The sequence below is a fragment of the Rattus norvegicus genome, chromosome 10, assembly GCF_036323735.1.
Source record: "Rattus norvegicus strain BN/NHsdMcwi chromosome 10, GRCr8, whole genome shotgun sequence".
In the NCBI taxonomy this organism is placed as follows: Eukaryota; Metazoa; Chordata; class Mammalia; order Rodentia; family Muridae; genus Rattus; species Rattus norvegicus.
Genome location: NC_086028.1, coordinates 82,978,320 through 83,006,046, shown reverse-complemented (window position 1 = coordinate 83,006,046; position 27,727 = coordinate 82,978,320). Strand labels below are relative to the sequence as shown.

General features: G+C 51.0%; 2 protein-coding genes and 1 long non-coding RNA gene across 42 annotated transcripts in view; 2 read left to right on the top strand and 1 right to left on the bottom strand.

The window, feature by feature from the left end:
- The window catches only part of Srcin1 (SRC kinase signaling inhibitor 1), a 67,065-nt gene extending 60,313 nt beyond the window's left edge, over positions 1-6,752 (top strand). For 27 of the 30 annotated variants that reach the window (XM_063269719.1, XM_063269720.1, NM_001393740.1 and 24 more), the window contains 1 exon segment: positions 3,390-6,752. In XM_063269719.1, coding sequence (XP_063125789.1) covers positions 3,390-3,524 — 135 coding nt within the window. In that variant the 3' untranslated portion in view covers positions 3,525-6,752. 30 annotated transcript variants of the gene reach the window in all.
- Positions 6,753-12,816: 6,064 nt separating this feature from the next.
- Positions 12,817-27,727, bottom strand: part of Arhgap23 (Rho GTPase activating protein 23) — a 102,210-nt gene continuing 87,299 nt past the window's right edge. For 6 of the 11 annotated variants that reach the window (XM_063270144.1, XM_063270143.1, XM_017597699.3 and 3 more), the window contains 4 exons: positions 26,092-26,133; positions 25,166-25,262; positions 23,300-23,334; positions 12,817-15,055 (listed from right to left, as the gene is read on the bottom strand). In XM_063270144.1, coding sequence (XP_063126214.1) covers positions 14,066-15,055; positions 23,300-23,334; positions 25,166-25,262; positions 26,092-26,133 — 1,164 coding nt within the window. In that variant the 3' untranslated portion in view covers positions 12,817-14,065. Of the gene's footprint in view, positions 15,056-23,299; positions 23,335-24,741; positions 24,765-25,165; positions 25,263-26,091; positions 26,134-27,727 lie in introns of all 11 variants that reach the window. The other 5 variants (XM_063270145.1, XM_063270146.1, XM_039087723.2 and 2 more) reach the window with 3 other exon arrangements.
- LOC134480864 (uncharacterized) overlaps positions 14,946-27,727 on the top strand; it is a 30,194-nt gene continuing 17,412 nt past the window's right edge. The window contains exon 1 of the long non-coding RNA XR_010055782.1: positions 14,946-15,079. This is a non-coding gene — a long non-coding RNA (uncharacterized LOC134480864). The remainder of the gene's footprint in view (positions 15,080-27,727) is intronic.

Sequence of the window (27,727 nt, the reverse complement as noted above, 5' to 3'; positions counted from 1 at the left end):
CCTGGGACTCAAGTATAGGAAGACAATTCCGGGACAGGCATGCATTCCAGCGGACATGACGGAGGCCTGGAGGTGCCAGGAAGAGCCCTTGAACGTTGTTTATAGGATCTCTGGTGGGTGAGGTGGGAACTGGATTCCATCTTCTTAACCCAGAGGTGAGGGATCAGGGGCTTGGTGTAGACACACAGCTATGGAACCTCTGTAGGTCAGCCACTTACTCTGTCTCTTTTAATGGCTCTCGTGAAGAGCCTGTAGTTCAGTACCTGCCAGAGTGCTGAGGGAATTACATCAATGCTGAGACCAGAGACTAATGGTAGCTGGCGCTGTAGGCACGCTGCAGGGAAATTGAGGGGGTTCCAGGAGAGCACTGTTCCTGACTGTCTCTGGGCGGCACCAGAAATGGCCTGGCTAAGGCAACCAACTGGGTGTGAGGCTCCAGTTTAACTTAACCCCATTTGGAACTGTGAGTCAGGGCCTGGAGGGACAGGTGTCCTACAGCAGCCTGAAGACCAGATGCACTATGGTCTAGCAGCAGCTGCCACGGCCTCCGGGTCTAGAAGTGTCCCACTTCTCCCGGAGGAGAGCTGAGTCTCTCTGAGGCTTCTGTCTTGTCATAAAGCTGGGGGAAATTCTGCTTCTCTTATCAGAATCAAGACCCATGGTGTAGGGAGGGCTTGGAGAGATGGCTCAGTGGTGAAGAGCAGTTGCTACTCTTGCAGAGGACCTCCATTCAATTCCCAGCACCCACACAGTGGCTCACAACCACCTGTAGCTCCTGTTGCAGGAGATCTGGTCCCCTTTTCTGAACTCCATGGGCACCAGGCATGTATGTGGTACAGAAGCACACATGCAGGGAAAACGCACATACATAAAATAAATCTTTAAAAAAAACCCCACAAAACAAACACACCAAACCTGCCCATTGGCAGGTGACATGAAAGTGACAGAAACCCCTAGGCCAGGGACTCTGGGTGGCATAGAGTTGCCAAGTGAAGCCTTACCTGCTCCCTTTGCTTCAGCAAATCTTGTGTAGAGCTACAGCCAGGGTGTCCCCAGATGGATGGAAGCTGGCTTTTTGTTTTGTTTTATTTTGTTTTGTTCAAGACAGGGTTTCTCTGTGTAGGCTATCCTGGAACTTTCTCTGTAGACCAGGCTGGCCTGGAACTCACTCTGTAGACCAGGCTGGCCTGGAACTCACAGAGATGCACCTGCCTCTGCCTCCTGAGTGCTGGGATTAAAGGCCCACCCCAAGGTTAATATTCCATTAACAGGCATGTGTGTGAGCCTGAATGAGCGTATGTGCACCCATGCAGCACGTGTGTGCAAGAAAGGGTATGAGAACCCCTCAGTCTAGAGTTACAGGCAGCTGTGAGCTGCTGTGCATGGAGGGTGCTGGGAACTGAACCCAGGTCCTCCTCGCAAGAGCAGCAGACACCCTTAACCACTGAGCCATCTCCAGCTTGGAGAAATAACTTCAAGTGGGAGTGGATAAGGAGGTGGCAGAAGGGATGGTGGGTGGACGGCAGGCTGAACCCAAAGCAAGTGGCAGAGGACACTTACGTGCCTATTTTATGAGTTTGTCCCCAGGGTTAGGTACTACTGGGGTCAAAGGAGAGCAGAATCATACCTGGCCCGCGGTGGTGGACACAGAATACTGTGGGATAGGGTACTGACTGATGATGTGGGCCACAGTAGAGGAGACACTACTGAATCCATACGCTTGCTTAGACTCTGAGGGGGAGGCATTGGCTGCCAGCTACGGCTTAGTGAAGCCTATATGAGTCACGGATGGGCCACTTGATGGCTGCTTGATGTCAGGATCCTCTGGAGGGCAGGTCACTGGGGGCCACACGGTTCTCTTTTCACTCTTTTCTTTCTTTTTGGTTTTTTGAGACAGGTTTCTCTGTGTAGCCTTGGCTGCCCTGGAACTCATTCTGTAGACCAGGCTGGGCTGGAATTTGCTGTCTCCTTATCTTAGCCTCAGATTTTCAAGAATTACATAGTCACATCAGGGTTTTTGTTTTGCTTTTTTTTTTCATTGTATGACAGTTGGTGATTTTCCTGCACGTGCGTCTGTGTGACGGGGTCAGGTCCTTTAGAGCTAGCGTCACAGGCAATTGTGAGCTGCCCTGTGGGTGGTGAGAATTGATCCTGGGTCCTCTGGAAGAGCAGTCGGTACTCCCAACCGCTAAGCCATCTCTCCAGCCTTTTGTTCCGTGTTTTTTAATCAAGGCTGTTCCTTTATCACACTGATGGCTGAACTCTAGGTGAGTCGCTGGTTATAGCTGCAGGCTTCGAGGCTTCCTGATTTGTGTCACCCTCCCCCAGTAATGACACCTGCTAAAAATGCACATGTCCCCCTAAAAGTAAAGATGACTCTGAAAGGACTCCAGCTGTGTGACGCATGCCACAGAATGTCCCCTGGAAATGACACAGGTGGCTTTTTTTTTTTTTTTTTTGGTTTTTTTCGGAGCTGGGGACCGAACCCAGGGCCTTGCGCTTGCTAGGCAAGCGCTCTACCACTGAGCTAAATCCCCAACCCCCGACACAGGTGGCTCTTAAGTCATACTTTGGAGGCCATGGTTCCAAAGAATAAACCTGGGGGACGAATAGAAAAGAAGTAAGGACAGTGTGTGCACGCGTGCACACAGGGGGCTCTGACTGGGAGACTAGCCTGGGAGCACAGCTTGTGCCTCAGAGAATGGTCTCCAGTTACCCTTAGGGGCACTTGGGGCTTTGCGGGGGTGGGGTGGGGAGGTGGGGAGCATGAGCATGGAGGGTCACAATGGGGACCCTGAACTGGGAGGGATGGATGCTGGTGGTGGCAGGTGGCTACTCCCTGTTCCCAGATGGGGCTAGCTCACTCCAGCTTACACCAGGGGCCTTCTGGTGAGGACTGGTCTCCCACAGGGGCCAGAAGTGGAACTTTTATCGCTGGGCTGAGCTACTGACCCATCTGATCCTGGCTTTAGATGCATCCCTGTTGCTACTAACCATACACTTCTTCTCCCTCCCTCACCTGCCCTCCCACCCCCTGTCCCTTCTGCCTGTCCTGGGCTGGGTCTCTCTGGTGTCTCTTCTGTCTTCTGCCTTTCCTCTCTCAGTAACCATGGACTGAACCCACACCCCACTCTGCTTTCCAGGCCTTTGATCCAACCCCATGGCTCCCCTCAATCTTCTTTGTGCCCTGCTGACACACTTCCCTGCCCCGTTCCCCCAGTTCAGAGGAGCGTCCTCTCCAGCTGCCCAGCCCCTCCTGGGTTCTCGCTTTTGCAGTTAGTTTTCTCTCAGCCTTGTGGAGTTTCCCCATTTTTCAACACTTCAGCCAGGAGCCAGCACGGAGGCTCTCCTATGCTCTCTCTGACCCCTGACCCCTGTTTTTGTTCCAGGCCACTAAACCATCTAAAGAGATGAGCGGTCCGAATGAGACCTCAAGCCCCGTCTCAGAAAAACCCTCTGGTTCCAGAACCTCCATCCCTGTATTGACTTCCTTTGGGGCAAGGAATTCTTCCATCTCCTTCTAGAAGCCCCTCATGCCACCACCCCAGCCTGCCCCTCCTTTATTCCTGCCATCGTCCCTCCTTTCATGCTCTACCCTCTTCACTCTCTCGCCTGAAGGGTTGCAGGGGGCATGGCCCTCTGCTCTCTCATCTCCTCTTGGTGTTTTTGGTTTTTTTAAGCGATTTCCTTTTAATTATCTTCCTTTTCCTTTTTCTTTTTTTAAAGAGTAAAAGAGAAAGCTAAAAACCAAACACACCAACGTCCCCTCACTTCCTGTTCCCCAGCGGGCCTCTGCTCCGCCCACTTCCTGTCATTTTCCCCCTTCTGCTCCGCCCACTTCCTGTCATCTTCTTCCCCTCTGCTCTTTCACCCTTTCCCCCCACCCCCAAGTCCATCCAAAGTTCCCACCTCCCCTAACTTCCCAAGAACACTTGGAACAAACTCTGAGCCACGGAGACTTGGAGCGGAGCGAGACCCCCTCCCATTTACTGGGTTCCTTCCTGGAGGAACAAATGGACAAGGACTGACTCAGCGTCAGGCTGGACAATGGACAAGGGAGACCCTGGCCTTGGAGACGCCCCACTGTCTGTCCAGCCTTCGAAGAGACAGAACTCTGCTGCTGGCCTGTGGTTTTTCTTTCGAACCAGGGTGGGCCTGGAAGCAGGCCTAGCTGGAGGGGATTCCCAGAGAAGAGGCCAAGGCTGGGTGTGAGGAGGGAAGGGGGTGGGGGGGACACTAGGTGCCAGGGGAGAAGCTGGCTCACTGCTGCTCAGTGTCCGGCTGGTGCTAGCAACAAATAGAAGGAGGTCCCCAAGACACCTGTTATGGAGGGTGCTTCTGGGGACAGCCTGCCCCTGGGGTTCTGCCTTGGGAGAGGGCAACCCTGAGAGGGGCAACTGGTACTTTTAGTTCCCTAATTTAGCACTTTAAATGCCATTAACTTATTTTGTGGGGGTGGGGTGGGGAAGATGGAAGGGCCTAGAACTATGTTTGGAGGGTGGGAAGGGTCTGCTTTGAGGGATACAGGGAGAAGGGTTGGGTGGGTGCAGTAAAGTCTCTGACCCCTAGGGGGAGCAACTTGACCTTCAGCCAGCCTCTATGATTCGAGGGTTTTCAGGGAAGGGGTGAGATGTGACTTGCCTGTAGGGATCTGGTGACCACTCGTCAGGTGTTTGAGGGTCCCCAAGGCAGAAGAGCCAGCTAGTACTCCAGTCTGGATACCTTGCAGGGGTCCTGCACAGGGCAGACTGACTTTTGCGTGGGTCCAGGAGTCAAAGGGAGAGGCTGACTTGGTTCTGGCCTGGCCCCCAGCAAGTACAGAGGGGCCAGAGCGAAAAGGATTACGGAGAGGGCTGGAAGGGTGGAGGGGGTCCCCTTTGGAGCACAAAGCAGAGTAAGCACAGAGATGTGGTCTTGGGACTAGTCCCACAGTAAGCACAGAGAGGAACCATTGAAGGGACAGAACCCCAAGACCCTGGAGCCCAGCAGGGGAGAGCCAGTGGCAGCTGTTGACGGTTTGGGGAGGGAGGGAAAACTGGGTTGTGTTTCTTTTCTTTGATTTCGTTCGTTTTTATTTCTTTCTCTTTGTTTTATTGGTTTGCTCTTGTTTTCTAGCTTTGAATCATTTTTGTACTAAGGCAAGCAAGCCTTTTTGAAAAATAACAAAAGAAGAAGAAAAAAAAATCCCTCCCAGAAAAAAACAAAACGAAAAAAAAAAAAAAAACAAAAAACAAAATAAAAAAAACCAAAAAAAGCCCTAAAAAATAGAAAAAAAAGGACCTCACAATGATGCAATTACTTTTAATTGCAAGTAACTCTTTACATTTAAGTGAAGTGTCTTAACATTTTATATTGTTTTAAAAATATATTTACATATTATATATATATAATATACGTAATATAAATATATATAAATATTTAAAAAAGAAAAAAAAAAAAAAGAAAACCACAGCACACTCTCCCTGGCCGCTGTCTGGCAAGGGAGGGGCTGGGGACAGGCGTATGGCCTGGTGTCCATAGTCCCCGTGAAGCAGTTTGGTTTGATTTGGCTGTACAGAGACCCCTGGCTTGGGAGGGGAGGGGGAGGGCCCCTCCACTCCATTTCTCTTTGCTTGCTACTCTTTGCTTGCCCCCACACCCGCTCAGCCCTGTGACCTGAGTCTGCGCCCCTCCGTCATTGTCCTGAGTTGAGTGTCCTTCGTGGAGAGAGGGGATGCCGGAGGAAGTGACCATCCACGTAGGGGCTGCCCCACGAGCTCAGGCAAGGCCCGTGGGATTTGCGTAGTTCTAGTTCTTCGATTTGGTTCCTGCGCACGTGTGTCCTGGAAGGCATTTGTGTGGGTTTGTGTGCACGTGTGTGTGCACGCTGGCACAAGCCTACATAACTTGTGTGTGCACATGCATGGATTGTGTGTGCATAGGCCAAACTTAATATTGTATGTGGAAGCCTTGTACATGTATGTGAACATCACCTGCCTGGACATCACAGCATGATTGTGTGAGGAGAGCCTTGGGAGTAAGAACATGTGTAATGTGTGTGTGGACGTGCCTGGCTGTTCTTGTGAGGCCCACATATGGATGGGTACAGTAACCTTAGCTGTGGGTATGGTTGTGCAGGCAGGTGTGTGAGAGGGCCTCTGTGTGTGTGTGAGTACTCGTGTGCATGTGTGTGCGCGCGCGTTCCATCATCCCTGCACCACTCGCCCGGCTCCCCTCCCAAGCTCCGCCCCCACCCGCCTTCTCAAAGCCCACAGCACGTCAATCCCCGCCCCCTGGCCCCCAGGCCCCCAGCTGCATGCGCCTCGCCGCTGTCCATCAGTGTGTGCTTGACAAGAGAAACTGCCACATCGGGGACCCTGTACCTGGTCCCCTCACCCCTGCCCGCTGTGCTGTGTTACTCGCATGGGGGGGTTCTCTCTGCCCCCTTCCACAATATACTGTTTCCCTAGGGGCCTCGGGGCCAAGGCTTTGAGTGAGGTCCCAAGTGGGGTCCCCCAAGGCCAGCCCGGCTCCACACCCACCCGTCCACCCCGTAGGGCCTGTGTTGGTGTAGAAGTGATGGCTTCTGTGGATATTGTGACCTCTGTCAGTGTAACTTGACAATTTTTAAATGGAAAGGGTTGCTGTGTTTTCTGTCTCTTTTTTAATGTCCTTCTTTTCTTCCCTACCTCCCGCTCTCTTCCCTTTCCTTTTGGTTTTTCTAGCCGAGTGTTGGGGCTTTAATAAAACTTGTTTCCTTTTTCTCTCCGGGATCTTCTTCCTGTGGGCTGTGCCTCGTTATTTCACTGGGACATGGAAGGAATTGGGGGGAATGGCAGAAGGGCAGGGACTCACTGAAGCCAGCATGCTGAGTCAGTGGGCATGGCACTGAGAAAGGACAGACAGGACAGGAAGCATGGGGCTAGCATTACCCAAGGCACTTGATTCCTGATGCCATGGGGAAGGACACCGAAAATCTTTTCCTTTTCTTTTCTTTTCTTTTCTTTTTTCTTTTTTCTTTTTTTCCGGAGCTGGGAACCGAACCCAGGGCCTTGCACTTCCTAGGCAAGCGCTCTACCACTGAGCTAAATCCCCAGCCCATCTTTTATTTTTTGAGACAGGGTTTCTCTGTGCAGCTCTGGCTGTCCCGGGACTGGCTCTGTAGACCACTTGCCTTGACTCAGAGATCCACTGCCTCTGCCTCCCTGGTGTGGGATTAGAAGCATGTGTTGCTGTGTCCAACTGATCCCATTGGTTCTAAAGAGTCAGCTCCAGACTGGATGTCACAGAAGACCCCATGACCGCCAGTGAGATCCTGGGCATCTTTCTTGTGTCACAAAACCATCGATCTATAAACAATTTGATTTCAGCTCCACCTGGTCCCAGTGCTAGTTCTTAAAGGTCAGATAACCTGGAGCACTGCCATATTGGGTTTCAGCCTCTGGGCTGCACTGGGAGGGATGACCCCTGACTCCATCTCAGACTTCTGGAACTAACAGGAACTCACATGAAACACCCAAAATACATGACACGAACATGAAGTGTACCTGCTACCACAGTATGCAGGCACGGGCCACATGTCCTGCTCAGGGTTTCAAAACTTAAGAATTCTGAAGGTCTTGTCACAGTTCCCACACATTCTGTCTTTGAGGCTTCCTATATTCTTGGCAGAGGCCTAGTGTTACCAGATCTTCCAGTCAGTCCTTGGTCACCTCTGTCCCATGGGGTAGCAGGGTCCTGAAGCTACAGACTCCCAGCCATTTTTGGAATCCTTAGCATTGTTCTAAGGGTCACTAGCAAACCTGAGAAGCTGCTCACTGCTGCATGAGTCACCTCTAGCCATCGCCCCTGAGTCAGACTGCAGTCTACCTAGAGGCTATTCCTGTGACTTCTAGAATGTCAACAGGCCCTGTTGTCAGTTTCCGGTTGTATTCCTGGAAAACAAGGAAGCAGCAGACCCCTCCTTTTATCCCCTCCCCTGCCATTTTAAAATGAACACATTTAGCCATCACCCTCTTGCCAGAGGTCATGCCAGGCACCGTCCTCACCCTTTCAAGTGACTCTCCTTGCTGCTGTCCCTAGGTAACCCCAGGGCCAACTGTGGCCTGTGGCAGAGGAGCCAACCAGGAAACGGGGGTGGGCGTCCACAAACTGGCAGGCCGAAGGCACTGGAACAAAGAGACAGCTCTTTAACTATGGTGTTGATGGGCAATGTGGACCTGCCCAGGATGACCAGGCCCTAGGGTCCCCAGATTGGGGACTATAAGTATGGGGAATGGGGGCTGGAGAGATGGCTCAGAGGTTAAGAGCATCCTGAGTTCAATTCCCAGCAACCACATGGTGGCTCACAACCATCTGTATTGAGATCTGATGCCCTCTTCTGGCCTGCAAGCATACATGCAGGCAGAAAGCTATATAATGTATACATTAAAAACAAAAACAAAAACAGAAAAAAAAACCAAACCAAACAAAAACAAAAAACAAACAACAACAAAAAAAAACCCTTAAAAGCCCCTCTTTAAAAAAACAGAAGAGCTGGTGAGATGGCTGCCAGTCAAGTGCCTGTTGTACAAACATAAAGACCAGAGTTTGGATTTCCACCACGCATATAAAACCCAGGCAGTTCAAATCTGTGACCCTAGGGTAGGAGGAGAGGGTGTTGGGGACAGGTCCTCAGAGCTCCTGGCCAGCCAGGTTATCCAACAGGTAAACTCCAGGTTCAGTGAGAGACCGTCTCAAAAGAGTTAGCAATCAGAGACACGTACCTCCCTCCATATATATGGCACACCCAGAATACAAACACAGAATTTTAAAAAATGACCATAAACTTCCCAATAACGGTGAATCTGTGAGTTGGAGGCCAGCCTGGTATACATGGCTAGCTCCAGACTGCCAGGGTTACATAGTGAGAGCCTGTCATCATCAACAACAAAAAGGGGTGGAGTTGGGAGTGGGAGGTAAGCTTGTGAGCCCAGCACTTGGAATGCAGGAGAAGAACCGATAGGAATTAAAGGAGATTGTGAATTTGAGGCTAGCCTGGGATACATGAGACTCTGTCTCAGGAGAACGGAGAAATGGCTTAGCAAGTAATGGTAGAACCCACGGGAGAGCACTGACTCCTGCAAGTTGTCCTCTCACCACACACGTGCTGTGCCCCGCCCCAGTAAAATCTGTAAATCAATAACGTACCCCCCCCCAAATGAGTAACATGCCTACAACCTGAGTATCTGGGGATTGGGAATGTGCGCTAAGGCAGGATGCTCTAGAGACAGTCTGGTTTACAGAGAGAAACCTTTTCCCAGTAAATGAAAGTCAGACAAGGCTCACACTTTGTTTGACTTGGTGCAGGGAGCGTCCTTGAGTCAGCCTAGGCTATGCTGTGGGACTCTGTCTTAACAAAACCAACCAACCCAACAAAATATAGCTCTGTGGAGCTAGGCCAAAGGCAGGGCTGGGGTGAAAAGTAGCCTTCCGGTTCTAGGAAAGAAGTGAAACCCAAGTAACTCAAGGAGAGACTGGTGGGGGTGGGGGATGGGGAGGTGCGATGGGCAGGCTCATGGGCCAAGAACAGGAAATTTCATGTCTTCTAGGAGCTGTGGCAGGGAGGGGAAGGTTTCTTACCTTTTTGCATGTTATATTTAAGTGTATATGTTTCGGGTGAGGAGAGGAGTGTGTGTATGAGTAAAGGTTTCTGAGGAGGTCAGAAGAGAGTATCGGATACCCTGGAACAGTGGTTATGAGCTGCCTCATGTGGTTGTGGGGAATTGAACCCTGTCCCTCTGCAGGGGCAATATGCTCTTTGGTGGGCAAGCATCCAAGACCTACCCAGTTGCTGCAGCTTTCATGGCTGTGGGTGACAATCCAGTGTGTCTCAGGAGAGGAGAATGGAGTAACAGGGACTTGGGAGTGATACCAAATGATGGTCCAGAAAGAAACCTAAGACTCCCTCCCTCCAGTGGGTGCTATGCTGATCACTGGCCACTCACCAACTACTTTAGTTGAGCTGGATAACCATGATCTGGTCCTCACTTATGGCAGAAAAGTGGTGTGTGTGTGTGTGTGTGTGTGTGTGTGTGTGTGTGTGTGTGTTTACTCCTCCCCCTCAACATTAATAGTTCCTACAGAAACATTTCTCAGGAAACAGCAAACTTTATGGACAGGAGCACAAAGTCAGAGCGTGAAGCTTGCTTGCTTGCCTTTACAACTTACTCCGGTGTTTCCCATGCCATGAAATTCCCATTTAACACCCACAGCGCAGTGGGCTTTAGTTTGTTTGTGGATGTGCAGCCAGCACAACATTCTAATTTTAGAATATCTCCGACACCCACAAAAAACTCTGACCCCCCCAACTCTCACCACACATTTCATCTCCTTCCTCTGTGACACCCCATCCCGAAGGAATTACTCATCTCCTTCCCCTGTGGGGGATCCTCCGAACTTCCCAGGGAAGGAATCACACAGCAGCCTGGCTTCTTTTCTGCCACCCTGTTTGCAAAGGCAGCTGTGCCGAGGCATGCGGGCGGGTGTGAACTACGTAGAATTGTGATTGTGTGTCCGTCAGCTTTGGGTGGATAGCACATGGATGTCCAGGTAGCAAGCGTATGTCTGGTGACAGCCGTGTGTGCCACAGGGTGTGTGGAAGTCAGAGAACAACTTTAGGGACCAAGTGCCTTCCTCGGACCTCTATGTGGGTTCTGAGGGTCGGCCCAGCGACACCGTCCTGAAGCAGCACCTCTGGGTTCCGTTCCCACCAGGCCCCTAAGAAGGTTCTAGTTTCTTTCTCCACATCAACTTTCTGTCGTCTATACCCATATTGGTGTCTTTATTTTTTGAGTTGAGGTCTTTTTTTTTTTTAAGACACATTTATTTTATTCATGTAAGTACACTGCAGCTGTCTTCAGACATACCAGAAGAGGACATCAGATCCCATTACAGATGGTTGTGAGCCACCATGTGGTTGCTGGGATTTGAACTCAGGACCTCTGGAAGAGCAGTCAGTGCTCTTAACCGCTGAGCCATCTCTCCAGCCCTTGAGTTGAGGTCTTATATATGCGAGGCTGACCTCAAACTCTCTGTGTAACAGAAGCTGATGCTGAACTTCTCATCCCCCTGCATCTACCTCCCAATAGTTGAGATGACAGGTGTGTACCACCCAACCCAGCTTATGTGGTCCTGGGAATTGAGCCCCATATCTCCAGCCTCTGAACTATCTAGCTTGGTTTTTTAAAATGTATCCTTTTATCTTACCTGCATTAGTGTTTTGTCTGCATCCACAGCTTTGTGAGGCTGTTGGATCTCCTGGAACTGTACTTACCGACATTTATGAGCTGCCACATGGGTGCTGGGAATTGAACCCCAGGTCCTCTGGAAGAGCTGCCAGTGCTCATAACCACTGAGCCATCTCTCCAGCCCACGTGGTTTCTTTATTCTAAGCTTCCATTTTAAAAATGTGTTCTGTTTATTGCTGTGACCAAATACCTGACAGAAACAACTTAGTAAATAAAAGGTTTATTTTGGGTCACAATTTCAAGGGAGTTTTAGTCCATCATGGTGGAGGACACAGTGACAGTACAGCTGGATGAAGGAAGACACAGAGGCCCTGCTGGAATCAGGGCAGTAGGGCCTCCAAAGGCTTCTGGTGACCTTCCTCCGCAGGCAGGCCCCACCCACTTCAAAACAGTGCTAAAGTGAGTTGGGGACCAAGAGCTCAACATCTGAGCCAGAGGGAGACCATTCAGATTCAAACCATAAACCAGGCATGGTGGCACGCATCCGTAATCTCCAGCACTCGGGAGGCTGAGGCAGGAGAACTATAAATTGAGGCCAGCCTGATCTACACACTGAGTTGCAGCCCAGCCAGGGCTACATAGTGAGACCCTGACTAAAACAAAATAAAAACAAACTCAAAGGTTTGCTCCAGTGTAGTCCATCCCCTCCGTCCAGTGGTGAGTGTGATTCAAATCACACTTTATGGACAACAGTTTCGCAATTATTGCCTTGTGCAGTGAGCTGTCTTTTAAAGAGAAACAAGAAAAATACAATGTTCCTCTATTCCCCACCTCCACCGTATTTATTCTCTTGGTTGTGTGGGTTCAAGTTACCATCTAGTGTGTTTCCCCTCAGCTCAAAGGTCCTTCCTGCCTGCAAAGAAATGTTTTCTTATCTTCGTTTGACCTTCTCATCTTTAGAGTCTCTTGCTGTCTGCAGAAGGTCACCCTGTGAGGAGGGAGGCCCACCCCAACCCTGTAGCTTCTCCCAAGATCTACCACTTAACAGGGTGACCTTGATAAGCCACATCCTGCCTCAGTACCTCAGCTTTCTCACCCCCAGAAAGGACACAGTGACGCCGAGCTGAGTGTTGGAGGTGTGGTTTAGGGTAACGCCCTAGACTTGGGTTCTGAACTTACACAAGGGTAGGGGGCTGCTTCAGAGCCATAACACACGCTTGAGAAAATGGGCCAGCCTCACACTTAACAGTGCTGCTAGGCCTAAAGTGCCCGTGGAGACAGCTGGCCAAGTTGCTTGCCTGTGGGCTAGTGCCTGAGGCCACTCTGAAGGCTTGAGAAAGGAGGAGCCTTCCACAGTTGGCCTGCAGGTGTTGCCCGCAGATGCCTGCTGCTGATGTAGGGACCCGGGGAGTGGGGACAGCACATTAGTCATCCTGTGTGCCTTTCTCTGTTCAGACCAGTCTCCCAGAACACAAAAAACCATCAGAGAGAAGTGATTCCCTCCATCCTGCCACCCCACCAGGCTCCCCTGCTTGTTGGGACATGTACCTCAGATGTCTCCCTCCCAGTGCTACTGTTTCTCTCCCCATTCAAACAAGTGAGACTCTGGTTCATGCCTGAGGACGGCCATTTATTTCCAAGACATAGACTGTACTTTTACGACAGGGCTTTCAGAAGCAGGGATCTTAGTTATAGCCTAGAGAGGTGTCAAGAACACAGTGGAGGAGCCATGCAGACGTGGGGGCTTTATCCAACACTGTTACAACACTTTTTAAAATGAGCAAAACATCTTTAAAAATCCTTATAAATTCTTTATATGTTACACATTAGAGACAATATTTACAGTGAAAGGGAGGGGAGAGACTTTACAGCAAATCTTTGCATAAACCAGAAAGATGGACAGACCTGGGCAGTAGGGCAGGTCACCCCACTGGGGCTCCCCTGGAATGAGTGAGGGCAGAGGGGCGACTAGTGCTTTAGGTTTATTTACACTGTGGGGAAAGAGGAGCTGGGTCCCACCCACCCTGCTGGAACAGCCTGGCTAAGACCCTATCCATCAGTGCCGGACAGACTTCTTCCCGATTGAAAGTGAGAGCCGGCATGCTAAACTGGCAGGAAGCAGGGTGAACAAGGAGATGCCAGCTGCAGGGGGTCCTAGACACTCCAAAAAAATGGAAGCAGGCAGGTCCACAGGTCAAAGAGCTTAGGGGGTGACTTAGAGGATGTGAGGAACGACTCGGGTAATAGTGGGGTTCAGTCCTGCCTCTGTGGAAGTGGCCTTAACCCAGCCTCTGCCCTGACAAGCTTGGGGCTAAGGTTTCTGTGTGCACCAAAGGCAGAGTCCTGGCTTGGGGTCTGTCGGAAATGAAGGGATTGGGGTAGAAATTGCTACTGGAAACAAACATCTTTGCACTGTGACTACAAACACACACACTCACACACACACAAGCCCCCTCTCCATGGACACCCAACTGCTCCCCAGACATTCATCCTCCCCCTCTCCTTTGCCAGGAACTAATGGGGTTGGTGGGGCAGAGGGCAGACCCAAAACCCAGCCTGTATCTCTCCTTCTGTATGAAACTTGGGTAGTTCACCCACACTGCATGAGTCACCAAGAGTCCCTAGGTGGACTCACAGAAAAGGGCCACTCGGTTCTTTATCCAAGGGACATAACTCCCCGTAACCCCTCCCCTCTCCTAAGGACTCCCACTTCGGTCCAGCTCGGACTTCTCCTATGCCCGCCTGCGGCACCAGCACCGCCCTTCACACCCCGCCCCCAACCTTCCGCAGCACTGGAGGCAGCTGAATGGGGCACAGACGAGACGGAGACTCCTGCTGCCCCGGGACCGGAGAGGGTGTCACAGACACTGGTGGAGGCGGGCGGCAGCTGAGCGGCGTGCGGGCAGACCCTGCAGGGCCCCTAGGTCCCCCGATGGCAGTGATGCGGCGGATGAGGCCCGTGCCTTGGTGGACTCCAGGCTGCTGAGGCCAGAGTCCTTATTGTCGCTGTGCGGTCGCACGCCAGCGGACTCTGGAGGTCCCCCTCCGTCCAGCTCCTTCCACTCGTTGAAGTTGAGGTCGGTTAGTGGGCTCTGTACCACCACCGTGTGGCGGCGCCAGCTGCTCCGACGCCGCCGCGTCTCGGGCGACAGTGGGCGCCGCAGCCGAACGGCCAGCATGTCGTCGGCGGTGCCACGCAGCCGCAGCCGCAGGGCTTCCACGCGCGAAGGTCGCGAGCCGAGTACCGGAGCGGCCGCCGGAGGCCTCAGCGACTCCTGGCTGCTGGATGACGCCGAGCCCAGCGGCTCTGGACCGCGGGGACCCTCGGCATCCGCGCGACTGCGAGACAGGCGACGGCGCGCCAGAGTGTCGCATGGCATAAGATGGTGTGAGCTGAAGGACGGCCGGCGCGCCAGGCGCCCCCCGGGGCCAGCGCCACCCTCCGTGTCCGTCTCCACGTGGCTCAGCTCACTGCGTTCGTCGTCCGCCTCGTCGCCCGCGCCTGCGCGCCGCCCGCCGGTGCCCGAGCACACGCTACGGTCCATGGTGGACAGGGTGGAATAGCCCGAGACGATGGAGCGCGTGTCCGCCGCAGGTCGCTCGTCGGGTGCTGTCGAGGGGCTGAGGCGACCGGGAGCCTCCTCGGCTGAGGGCCCTGGCAGCTGCCCCTCGGGTGGCTCCTGAGTCCCCACCGCAGCCTTGTGCGCCTCCTGCTCGGAGTCATCGTCGGTGCTGCTACCCAGGCCCCGCGCCTCCCGCCGCTTCTTCCGTTTGCGGTTTACCGCAGAGATGAAGGAGATCGCCAGCATCTCCCGGGCATAAGGCTCTTTCTTGGGGACCCACGAACCCTGTGCAAGGAGGACACAGCGAGGGTAAGGAGGGCCTTACACATTCCTACTCACCCCAAACCTGACATCCAATCACTACGTCCAAAACCTGCACCAGCATGTTTCCCTCTCTGTGCCTGCGCCACCACCGCACGCTCCTGTTTGACCTGGGAGCTGGGTAGGGTTTTTTCCAGCCACTTCCAGATACGTTTCTTAGACTTACTGGTGACAGTTCCAGACAATGTGTCCGGTATAGGATCCCTGGTTGTAAATACTGTTGGTTCAAGCATCCACCGTTCCCACTCTCCACTCGCTCCACTTGAGAAGCCTTTCTCTCCAGGACACCACCCTGGTCACTTCCTCCTCCTCACCTAGTCCCCAGGCCTAGATCAGTTCGATGGCTGACCGGGCTGCCACAAATGGCTGGTGAGCCTGGTCAATCCCCTGGTCTGGTTGGTGGCCACTCCTTTCAAGCCCCTGCTGCGCTCACTGGTCGGACTTGCACCATTCCTCACTGAGAAGCAGTGATTTTGGCTCCCTGGCCATCCCATCATGGGTTTGGATCTGCTTCCCATCTCTTTTCGGCCTTGCAGCATCCTGGGACATTCCAAGGACTCCGTTCTTAACTGCTTCTCTTCTATCCCCAAATGCTGCCATTTCAGGCCTCCCTGTCACAACTCTTCCCTGAACTCCAGACTCCTTTCCCACTCTGATTCCACCTTTATCCTTTCTCTGTACCCATTTCTACCCACAGAGAGGACATCGTTCCACCTACCCTGCCCCAGACGTCCTCCATCCACTGCCTCTACCCTTGCCCCACCAGTCCTTCCCACTGTAGACGCGTCCTTCAAAAGCAGGGCTCTGTTTCCATACAGCTTTGTTCAAGACTGGATGATCCCACCCTTATCAGACACCAGTGCGGCCCTTCACACCCTAGCATCAACCTCAGGCCTAGTGCCCAAACCCTACTTGAACCCAGTGGGCCCTCTAGTGACTGCCCCACCAAGCCTTCCTTTGAGGCCATTTTCACTTTGATATGACTGGCAGCCCTACTGTCTCCTGGATCCTGTGTGCTGGGTCCTCTGATCAAACTACTCTCCTCCTGTCACAGCGGCCTCTAGTGCAAAGAGGTCCATGGCCTTGCCCAGGGAGTATGGGCTGGGGTGGGCACAGGAATGGAGGACTAGAAGCAAGGGTGTGAGCAGCAAGGAGCTATTTGCAGGTCTCTGAGCCGTGGAGATCTTAGGACAAAGCTCCCGGTCACTGAATTGGGTTCTGGGTGAGGTTATCAGGGACCCTTGCTCTGGGATCCTGCAGCCTTCCTTTTGCTCAGAGAACACATCTGAAAGCAGCCAGACATCAGGCCATGTGCCTGGGGGTGGGCTTATGGGGAACCTGGCCAGTGTTGAGCCATCGAGGTAAAAGATGAAGGTGTTCAACCCATCAGTACTCAGCTGTCTCACTCCATGCTACGGACGGAGCTGTGTCCCCACCATAGCCAGATACTGAAGCTCCAACCCCTGGCTGTGATGGTATTTGGAGAGAGAGCTTTGGGAGACAACTAGGTTTTGATGATGAGTGTGAGGCCCTAGTGATTAATCTCTCTTTCCCTCTTTCCTCTGGGATACAGTGAGGAGGCAGCTATCAAAAAACAATAACAATAAATAAAAAGCCAAAACAAAACCAGGAAGGAAGCCTTCATCAGAAGCTAACTTGCTAACACTGTGAACTTGGACTTCTAGCCCCTAAAGCTTTAGGAAGTATCATTGGTCTTTTTGTTAGTGTTGGTGGTGCTGGCGGTGACGGTTGGTTGTTTGGTTTTGGTTTTCAAGATACGACCTCTCTGTGTAGCCCTGGCAGTCCTGGAACTTAACTATGTAGACCAAGCTGGCCTTGAACTCCAAGATCTGGAGTGCTAGGGTTAAAGGTATGTGCCAGCACCGCCACCAGCAAGTATCCATTGTTTAAGTCACCCGGGAGAGCTGTCTTGTTTCTGCAGTTGAAGCCCTGCACCCTGGCCATCGGCACCCCAGTCATCAATCAGCACCCCGGCCATCAACTCTCTTCTTCACAGCTGGTGGCTTAGAGCAGATGCTGGAACACAAGCAGTAGCTGTGAGACCCGCGTACAATACAGAAGTTCTTCCTGTTTTCTTTTTGCGATTTACTTTTCTTTTTTGTGTATGGGTGTTTATCTGCATGTATGTCACTGCATGCAGTGTCCATAGACACCAGAAGACGGCTCTGGATCCCCAGACTGAAGTTCCCCAACTGTCTGTGAACTGCCATGTGGGTGCTGGGAATCGAGCTGGGCTCTCCTGAAAAGCAGCCAGTGCTCTTAACCACTCAGTCACCTCTCCAGCCCAGCCCAGGCCCAGCTGGATTCCTTAGCTGCGCATGCTCAGAAAGAGCACCTTTGTCAGTGGTGTCTGCTGATGTGGTTGGGTATTTTAGTTCTTTTTTTTTTTTTTTTTTTTTTTCAGAGCTGGGGACCGAACCCAGGGCCTTGTGCTTCCTAGGTAAGCGCTCTACCACTGAGCTAAGTCCCTAACCCGGTTGGGTATTTTAAACACCTCAGTGGCAATAGAAAGCATCACTGAGCACTGAAGTGCTGCTGTTGCAAACAGGGCAACTGCCAGTCACCGCCTCCACAGAAAGGCTGAACTACACGTCTGGGGGACTTGGGCTGAGGGCTTGTATATAGTTCCTTCTGGAACAAGGCTATATAGCTGTCCTCAGATTACACACACACACACACACACACACACACACACACACACACACACACACGTGCTTCATCTGAACACATGTCTGTACACCAGAAGAGGGCACTGAATCCCATTGGATATGGTTATGAGCCACCATGTAGGTGCTGGGAATTGAACTAAGGTCCTTTGGAAGAGCAGTCAGTACCTTAATTTCTGAGCCATCTCTCTAGCCTCCCACTCCGTTTTCTGAAGGGGTCTCTGACTGAGAGTGTATGAGGAGTATAATCACTCTCTTTCCAGTGATTATGATTTCCATGTCGCCAAGCCAGACAGTTCTCCCTTGGAGGTTACTTCTGAGCTTTGGACAGGCCCAGGGGATAAGAAACCTGTGGTGAAATGGGATGAGGCCATGCTGAATCAGACAGCCCAGTTGGAGATCAGGGGACCTCAGGCTGGGTACTCTGGGCTGTATGGAGAGCTGAGGTGGAGGGGCCAGGAGAAACAAAAAGGAACCCTTCCCTCCAAACAAAGACATCTTGGTGTTAAACTATTATGCTTCAGTCAGGAGCCTGTGCCGTATGCCAGCCCACACTCCAAAAAGGAACAGCCTAAATAAATAAACAAACCCACAAAACCCAACCAAACAGAAAACGGCTCTCACAGGGGGGACATGGCAGAGTGTACAACTGTAATTCATGGTGTGGATCCCACGTGGGTCCCATCGGAAGCCTCTGAAACCCCTGGCTGCATGCGGGAAGGAAGGAGAAAGAAAAGCAGGCTGCCCTGTGCTCTTGCCGTGTATATCTGTTGCTGGTGGTGACCCCAAGTAGGCTGTGGGGAACACAGCTGACAGTCCCTGAGCTGGCAGTGTCCTCAGCACTATGCTGATGTGGTCCCCAACCCTTGGAATGCAGAGCGGCTGGGGTCCAGGCCTTGGTGCCTGAATGGGACCCTGCATACTCAGGTGCTCTGTGGGTCCTACTACAATGATACTACTGTAGCAGACAGGATCTGCTCTACACAGCTCGGAGTCTGTCTCCGTGACAGCTGTTCCTGTTAACCAGATGGCCTGGTTTGTGCCTCAGGCTCTCAAGTACTTAACTAGCTGTTTAGCTAGCCCATACTGAGGCTGCCCTATGTCCCCAAATGCTCCAGCCCTGACAGCAGAGGATCAGAACACGATCTCCACGGCATTCACCGAGGGAAGAGGACACCTGCAGATGCCCACCCCTTGTGACCAAGAACATCCCAAACTTCTAGTTACTTGAACTCTGAGCATTGACTTCCCTAGCTATGTAGTGAGCATGGTTAGACAATGCAGAAGTTGGCGGCTGGAGAGATGGCTCAGTGGTTAAGAGCACAGACTGCTCTTACAGAGGTCCTGAGTTCAAATCCCAGCAACCACGTGGTGGCTCACAACCATCTGTAATGGGATCCGATGCCCTCTTCTGGTGTGTCTGGAGACAGTGACAGTGACTCATATAAATATAGAAAAAAACCCCAAAACCCGCAGAGGTCCAGTAAAGACGGCATGAAGAGGGTGTGGGTGGGTGACTGTGACTGTGAACTCACACATTTGTGACCGGGTGGCTCACTAGCGTCTCGGGGACGTGCAAGTTAAGCGAACACTTTCTGGAAAGCACACTATGTATGTTCAAAGCTCTGTGGCTAAGCACATGCCTCCAGAGAAGCCACCGAGCTAACACAGGGATTAAGGAGGCCCAGAATCTGGGGAGGTTGGAATCCCACAGCCAGGAGGCCTTAGGGAGGTGTCATGTCGACTGCAGACAGTTGTGGCCATAGCGGAGGATTTCTGTCTAGGACACTGGTTCCCAACCTTCCTAATGGTTTTAACACATTCCCTCAATTGTGACCCCCAACCATAAAATTATTTTCACTGCTACGTCATAACTGTAATTTTGCTATGCTTATGAACTGTAACATACATTCTGGTTTATGGAAGGGCTGTGGAAGGGTTGTCTGACCCACCCCAAGGGGTTCTGACCCACAGGTTGAGAAGTGCTGGTCTAGAGGCTCTTACAGAGGACAGTACTGTTGAGCACGAAGCTCAGTGGTCTTCTGAGGCCTCCTGCAGCCCACCTCAGACTAACTCAGTGGAGGCTCCCACTGCCCACCAGCAATGCCCAGAGGCTGACCATCTGTTTCCTCCTTTTTGTTGCTACCCCTGGAGGCCTCTTCCCCGCTTTGGGGTTCAGCCCCTCATCTTCTCACACCAGCCTCCCTCTACCCACAGGGCTTTGCATTTTTGCTCTGAACACCTCTCAGCTAGGCTTCTCATGTCTGTGCACGCAGACATCTGGTTTGTGAACCCCACCCAGCTTCTCCCTCCTTAAGGTTCCAGCCAGTATTGTTTGCTCATTAGTACAATACTGGAATCCATTCCAAGATAAACCCTATGTAGATAGGAGTCCACTTGCTAAGCTCTGTTTTAGTTCTCTCTCTCTCTCTCTCTCTCTCTCTCTCTCTCTCTCTCTCTCTCTCTCTCTCTCTCTCTCTCTCGCCTATAGAGACCAGAAGAGGGTGTTAGATTCCAGGACCCAAATTTACTAGCCATTGTGAACCAACCAAAGTGGTTGCTGTCAACTGAACTCAGGTCCTCTAGAAGAGCAGTCAGTGCTCTTAACCACTGAGCCATCTCTTTAGACCCTCAGCTCCTGCTTGCTTCTTCAGTTCAACACATGAAGCCATGTAGGGGAGGTTCAGATGAGATCTGTATGGCATGAGTCAGTGAATACAGCTGTGTCCAGAGACATTGGAAGCTGTAGGTATGGGGGTGGCAGGTGTACATGCAGAGATGGGAAGCAGTCCCACCTCTTCCACCCCATTAGAGATTCTGGAGAATTGGTAGTAAATTGTTTTTAAGATTTGTTTTTATTTTATGTGTACATGTGAGTGCATGCATGTATGTTCAACATGAGAACAGTGGCCAAGGAGGGCATCAGATCTTTCGGAACTGGAGCTACAGGCAGCTGTGAGCTGCCATGCGGGTGCTGGGAGCCAAATCCAGGTCCTCTGCAAATGCTTTTAATGTCTCAGACAAACCAACACCCCCCTCGCCCCTTTCTCTCATCCCTGTGGTATATTTCTATGCAAGCAAAATAACTTTTTTTAGATTTTTTTTTTAGTGCATACATGTGCATGTGCGTTCACATGCATTCATGGATGCATGCAGGGCCCACAGACCAGAAAAGGGTGCCAGATCCCCTGGAACTGAAGCTACAGGTGGTTCTGAGCCATCAATCAAAAGTGCTAAGAACTGAACTCTGGTCCTCTTCAATTGTGATTTAATCATTGTGTGAACTTAGATACACTTGTTGGTATTAACCTATCACACACATAAGGCTATATGGGCCACTTTCATATATGTGGCCCACTATTGTGAAATAGGAGACTTTTTAAATATTCTTTTGCAGTGATTTGAATATGCCCCCATCCACTCTTGTAGATTTGAATGCTGAGTCATCAGAGAGTGGCACTGAAAGGATTGGAAGGATGAAGAGGTGTGGCCTTGTTGAAGGAAATGTGTCATGGGGGCTTGGTTCAAATCCCCTGCCAAGCCCGGAGTCTGTCTGTCTCTGTCTCTCTCTGTCTCTCTGTCTCTGTCTCTCTCTCTCTCTCTCTGTCTCTGAATCGGGATGTAATTCTCCAGTGTCTGCATGTGTGCCACCATGCTTCCTGCCATGATAATAATGGACTGAACCTCTGAAACTGTAAACCAGCCCCAATTAAATGCTTTTTCTTATAATAGTTGTTTTGGTCATGGTGTATCCTCATAGAAATAGAACAGACTAAGATAATATTTTATAACTAAGATACTATAAAATTGGATAAATTATTTAAAATTAGAAAAATAAGCCAGGTGTGGTGGCATACATCTATAATCCCAGTACCCAAGAAAAAAGTAGGAAGATCACAAATTTGGACTCCATAGAGAGACCCTGCCTCATAAGCAAGCAAGCAAACAAACATAACAAGGGAATAAAGAATTACTTGGCAGGTAAAGGAATTTGCCACCAAGCCTGAGGACCTGAGTTCAATTCCCATGATTCACATTGCAGAAAACAAGAACACACATATACACAATAAATACGTATAATTTAAAAAATAAACAAACAGAAAACCCAAAACATTTTCCCCTTGAGATAGTTGGTAGAATTTACCAGTGAACCCATCTCGCCCTGGCATCTTCCCTATTGGAAGTTTTTACACACAAATTAAATTTTTTTTAATAGATATAGGACTATTTAGGCTAATTGTTACGCAAATTTTGGTAATTTAAATCCTAAGAATAGGTCTATGTCTTTTAAGTTACTGGGATTTTAGGCACAGAGTTGCTTATGGTATTATTCTAAGTATCTGTGTGGTCTGTACTGATGTCCTGTGTTGGTGTCTGTGTGGCCTGTACTGATGTCCTGTGTTGGTGTCTGTATGGCCTGTACTGATGTCCTGTGTTGGTGTCTGTGTGGCTTTTGCTAATGTCCTGTGTTAGTGCCTGTGTGGCCTATACTGATGTCCTTTATTAGTGTCTGTGTGGTCTGTACTGATGTCCTGTGTTGGTGTCTGTGTGGTCTGTACTGATGTCCTGTGTTGGTGTCTGTATGGCCTGTACTGATGTCCTGTGTTGGTGTCTGTGTGGCTTTTGCTAATGTCCTGTGTTAGTGCCTGTGTGGCCTATACTGATGTCCTGTGTTGGTGTCTGTGTGGTCTGTACTGATGTCCTGTGTTGGTGTCTGTGTGGTCTGTACTGATGTCCTATGTTAGTGTCTGTGTGGTCTGTATTGATGACCTGTGTTCCTGTCTATGTGGTCTGTAGATGTACTGTGTCATTCAGCAATGGTAATTTGTGCCATCTGTTTTTCTTCTGTCAGTCTGGTTAGAAGTTTATCAATTTTATTGATTTTTTTCCCCAAAGAAACAGCTTGTAATTTCATTGATTTTTCTTAATTGTTTTTAGTTTCATTGATTTCTCAGTCATCTTTATTGTTTTCTTTTCTTTTGGTAAGCCCTCCCAGACAAGTTTTTGTTGTTTTTTTGTTGTTTTGTTTTGTTTTTGTGTTTGTTTAGAGAGAGGATCTTGCTATGACGCCCTGGCTAATCTGGAACAGCCTAGGCTGCCTCTAGCTCCCAAGTGTTGGAATTACAGGCTTGAGCCACCATTCTCAGCTCTCCTAGGGACCTTAAAACATATTTATCACAGCAGACATATTGCTGTTGTTTTCACTTTACAGATATGGAAGCTGCAATTCAGAAAGAATTACCCAGCATCGTAAAACTAAGTAGTGAAGCCAGGACTCAAACTCAGGACTTTCTGCAACAAGAACTGTTCTCAGGCCCACTGCCCCTCAGCTACCAAACCCCAAGACCACCCTCTCTATATCAGATGCCTCTCCACACACCACCAAGGTTAGATTCTTGGCTCCCTCCCTCAGACACCCATCCCCGCAGGACCCTCAACCCACCCCCCTCCCAGTGCAACTTCCGTCCTCTTGACCATAAACTGCAGTGAACTGCCTTGTGCAGGCAGCCCTGGCACTAACCTTGGACTTGGCTGAACTGCAGGTGGTGGAATCTGCTGGCAAAAGAAAGAAAATGGAAGTTAGACCAGGAAAGATCAAAGGTTCAAAGATGAAGGCGTTTGTTCTCCCCAGGCCTTAGGAGGGCCACTGTCTAGCCTGGCATTTTCTATGGGTTACTCCCATCAGAAGATGTTGTTAGCCACCATTTCTTATAGAGGCAGGAAGTGACATCAGGACGTGGGCCACTGAGTCTTCACTTGCCCAGGGTTAAGGACAAAGAGGGTTTTTCTCTGGGTCTGGCTCCTCCTCTCCCCTCCCCCTCCTGCCTCCTATGACTCTGAAGCGCTGGAGAGAAAATGCCAGTATCAGATGCAGTCCACAGAAACCACAATGGAGCAACACAGCACATCACAGATACTCTGAAGTAATGGGGTCACAGGGCAGAAATAGGTGCCCCGCCCCATCCCATGAGAAGGGAAAGGGCCACACTAAATGATCAAGGGACAAAGCAAAGATGAGGTGGGTGAAACACGGGTACAGTGGGCTGGTGACAGAGCCGACATCAACCTGCCCTTAAGGGGCAAGGCCCCCTTTTAAACCCAGTCAAACCATCACACCCAAGGGACTAGAGTGCCACTCCTTAATATCTCCAGAATGGAGAAGGAACCATAATGAGGCCTGGCAGTGCCCTCTCCAAGGCAGGAGAGGGAGCCAGTTGGTTCAAACCTGGGATATAGAGCTGGTGCAGTTAATCCACACTCTCTGGCAGGCAGGTTAGAGGCCCCTCCCCAGCCCCCTCCCTGCAAATGGTGAGCAGAGCAAGAATGGCTGACCACACTCGACACACACGGGACAGGCGGCAGCAGGTGATTAGAAGAGGCAGGTGGCTCCTCTTTGCTACCCCACCCGCAGCGTATATCTCAGAACTAAGGATGCTGTGGGGCCCTTTCTCTGGGACAATAACTGGACATGCTAGCAGGCAGTGATGTGAGATGAGCTAGTGGCCAGGGCCAAAAAGAAAGGGTCTGTCTACTCCCTGGCCTCTGAGCACAGAAGCCATCTTCCTCTGGCACAGGACGTCAAGGATGTGTGTCCAGGGCCTGAACTGAGGCAGGGGTTGTCCTTTGAAAATGGCTTCTAGGATGGTTGTCAGTATAACCTGTCCTTGCAGAGACTAAGTCCACACTCAGGTTTCCCTCATCTTGGTCACCCTGAAGTGCCTCCAGTGCACGGGGGAGGACACAGAGCTCAGGGCTATCTGTTGGCAGGGCAGGGGCCTCTGACTTCCTCTGAGAGGAGGCAGGGTAGGGTTAGAGGTCAGCTGTGGACCAGCACTGCCAACTGCTGTATCAGGCTGGGGTTCCCTACTGCTGAGGACGTGCTGAGGCACCACTCACGCCTGCCCAGCCTTCTTATAATCACCGGCTACTGTTAGTGACCGAGGCCGCGACACCGCACTATACCCTTTAAATCTCCAACAGGTCCGCTGGAGGAGGAGGGCAGGAGAAGCAGAGGAAAGGGAGGACGGAGGAGGAGGGAGGAGATCAAGGGGAGAGAGGAAGGAGGGACAGGGTACAAGGAGAGAAGGAAGAGAAATTAAAAAGTGGAATGTGCCCAGAAGTACGCCGCCAGCTGTGAAGATCAAGGGCTCAGGAGAGAGACCAGTGAAGAGGCCAAACACATAGCCCTGCCCGGCCCTGGGGGAGCTGAGCAAACATCTGAGTTTTCCCAGAGAGGGAGAAAGCCTTCTATGGCCCATCTTGGGATGCTACCAGGCCAGACTCCAGCAAGGAGAGGCAGGGAAGCTAAACATCTGGCCAGGCATCTGGGACCCTCCGAAAGGCAGAGCCCACCCCCTTTCCCCACCTCGCAGGTTCCTTTACTCACCTGAGCCTGGATCACTGGGGGGCACTGTCCTGCCAATGTTGGGCAGGAGGTACTCGATGTTGGGCACCGATTGTGGCTCCTTGTCATCAACAGGGGTCTGCAACCAGAAGGAGGAGTCAGGCGGCAGCCTCCAGATCGTTAGCCCTCGGGCTTCTCAGGAAGCGGCAGGCTGATGATAGGGTTCTCGTCTCCTCTATGAGTGGGGCTCCCTCAGTGGGAATGCCTGAGACCAGGTCTGACAGACCTCCCACAGCACTGTGTCCTGTCGCCCCGAAAGGCTCCCTCAGCTGAGAACAGGGACTGTTCTACATGCTAAATCCTGCGTTTTCTTGGAGTTTGACCTGTATTGTCCCCATCAGATTGTTGCTCCTGAAGGGAAGGCAGGGCTGTGTCTCCTCCATCAGACTGTAGGTGCCTTGGGCCAAGAATCTTCCCTTGCTTGATTTTTTTTTATAGATTTTATTTTTATGTTAACTTTTTATGTCTGGGTATTTGACTACATGTATGTATATATGTGCATCAGATGCCCCTGGCATTGTGGTACAGACTGCCATGAGCTGCTGTATGGGTCCTGGGACTCAAACCTGGGTCTTCTGGAAGAGCAGCAAGTATTCTTAACCACTGAGTCACCTCTCCAACCTCAGCATTCAATATATGTAATTATCTGTGTCTGAGGGTGTTTTGTGCCCTTGAGTGTAGTGCCCAGAGAGGCCAGAGGGGGCGGGGCCTGGGAAGGGCTGGGACTGGAGGTGGTTGTGAGAACTGTGAGTGCTAGGAACCACATTCCCGTTCTCTGAAGGAACAGTAGGTGTTCTTAACCTCTAAGCCATCTCTCCTCCACTACACCCGTTTGAATCTTGCTGTAAGTCCTCCCCCAGGACAAGAGTCATCTCAGACCAGACCCTGCCCACCCTCTCCTCACTTACTCTCTCTCCTTTGTCCTCATCATCACTGAAGAACCAGTCAGACTGCAGAGGAGACAAAAGACAGGATGAAGTTGACATGGGGAGTTAAGAGAAGATGTAGGTTTCTTAACCTTCAGGCCAAAGGACCCACAGTCCCAAAGGTGACTCCTCCTTCGGATAAGTCCTAAGAGAGGAGGCTCAGACAGCTCCATGAGCTATGAGAAACCCTTACAGGGAGACAAAGTAGGGCCACAAGTGGGAAGAAACCAATCAGTGCTAGGGAGAGCCCATCACAAGCAGGCTACTGGTCCTAGGTGCCTCACCATGGTGTATGCCTCCTGGCCAGCCAGAAAGCCTAGTCGGCAGCGCCCTCTAGCGGACACTAGGCACACTGCTCATGTTGGGGAGCGGAGCCAGAGCACAGCTGGAGCTGAGGGTGCAGGGCCTCATCATCCCAAGGTCCCTGGCTCCCCACTGACATCCGGGCTGTCACACTCTATCCAGGGAAAGGAAATACCTGGAAACAAATGTTAGCTTCCCTCAGGGTCAGACAGGCAAGACCTTTCCATAAATGCCAAGTACACTTAACACAGTGGTTTGTGCTTGTAGGGAGCCTGGGGCTAGAGAATTTATTTGAGTTCAAGGGCAGCCCAGGCTACCCTGTGAATTCCAGTCCAGCCTGGCTACAGAATATCTTGTCAATTAGAATGAGTTAAAATACAAAGTGAACCCCGAGGCTCCGGAATCCAGAGGTTTGTACTGCTCACAAATAACTCAGCAGCATGGATTGAAAATATCATTTCCTATCTGTGCCACTTTGAAACCAGAAGACTTATATCCTGCTAAACTCTCATTTAAATTTAAGGATAAACCCAGGCATTCTGGTGCATATCTACAATCCCAGCACTAGGAGGCAGAAGCAGGAGGCATGTCAGTTTGAGGCCAGTCTACTCAGCCAACTGGGGCTACATGAGACCTTGTCTCAAAAAAAAAAAAAGGAAATTAATTTGTAGCATATATGCTGTCATTTTTCTTTTTTGAGACAAGGTATCCTGTAGCCCAGACTAACCTTAAACTCCTGGCCCTCTTGTTTCCAGCTCCCAAGTGCTGGGGTTATAGGTGTGAACTACCACATCTGGGTCTGAGATATCTTAAAAATATTTTAAGGACAACTGGCAGCTGGGGCAGTGGCTGACAAAGTGTCTGTGGCATAGGAATGAAGACCCCAGCACCTGTGTCAAAAGGCAGGACCGTTGGGGTTAAGGATTTAGCTAAGTGGTAGAGCGCTTGCCTAGCAAGCGCAAGGCCCTGGGTTCGGTCCTCAGCTCCGGAAAAAAAAAAAAAAAAAAAAAGGCAGGACCGCATGATGACACAAGCTTTTAACTCTGGCACTGGAGAGCAGAGATGGTGCCTCTGAGGGCTCGCTGACCAGCCAGTCTAGCTGACTCTGAGCTCTGGGTTCACTGAGAGACCTTGTGAATAACGATGCGGAGAGTGATAGATGCTGGATGTCTGTCAACCTCTGCTCTCCAGATGTGCAAACACGGATAAGAGGACCAGCGCACACAGATAACAGTTCACAGACTTGCAGACTACAGAAATACTGCAGCTGACTGAACAGATAAAAATTGAGCAGGTGCTATAGAGATGGCTTGGA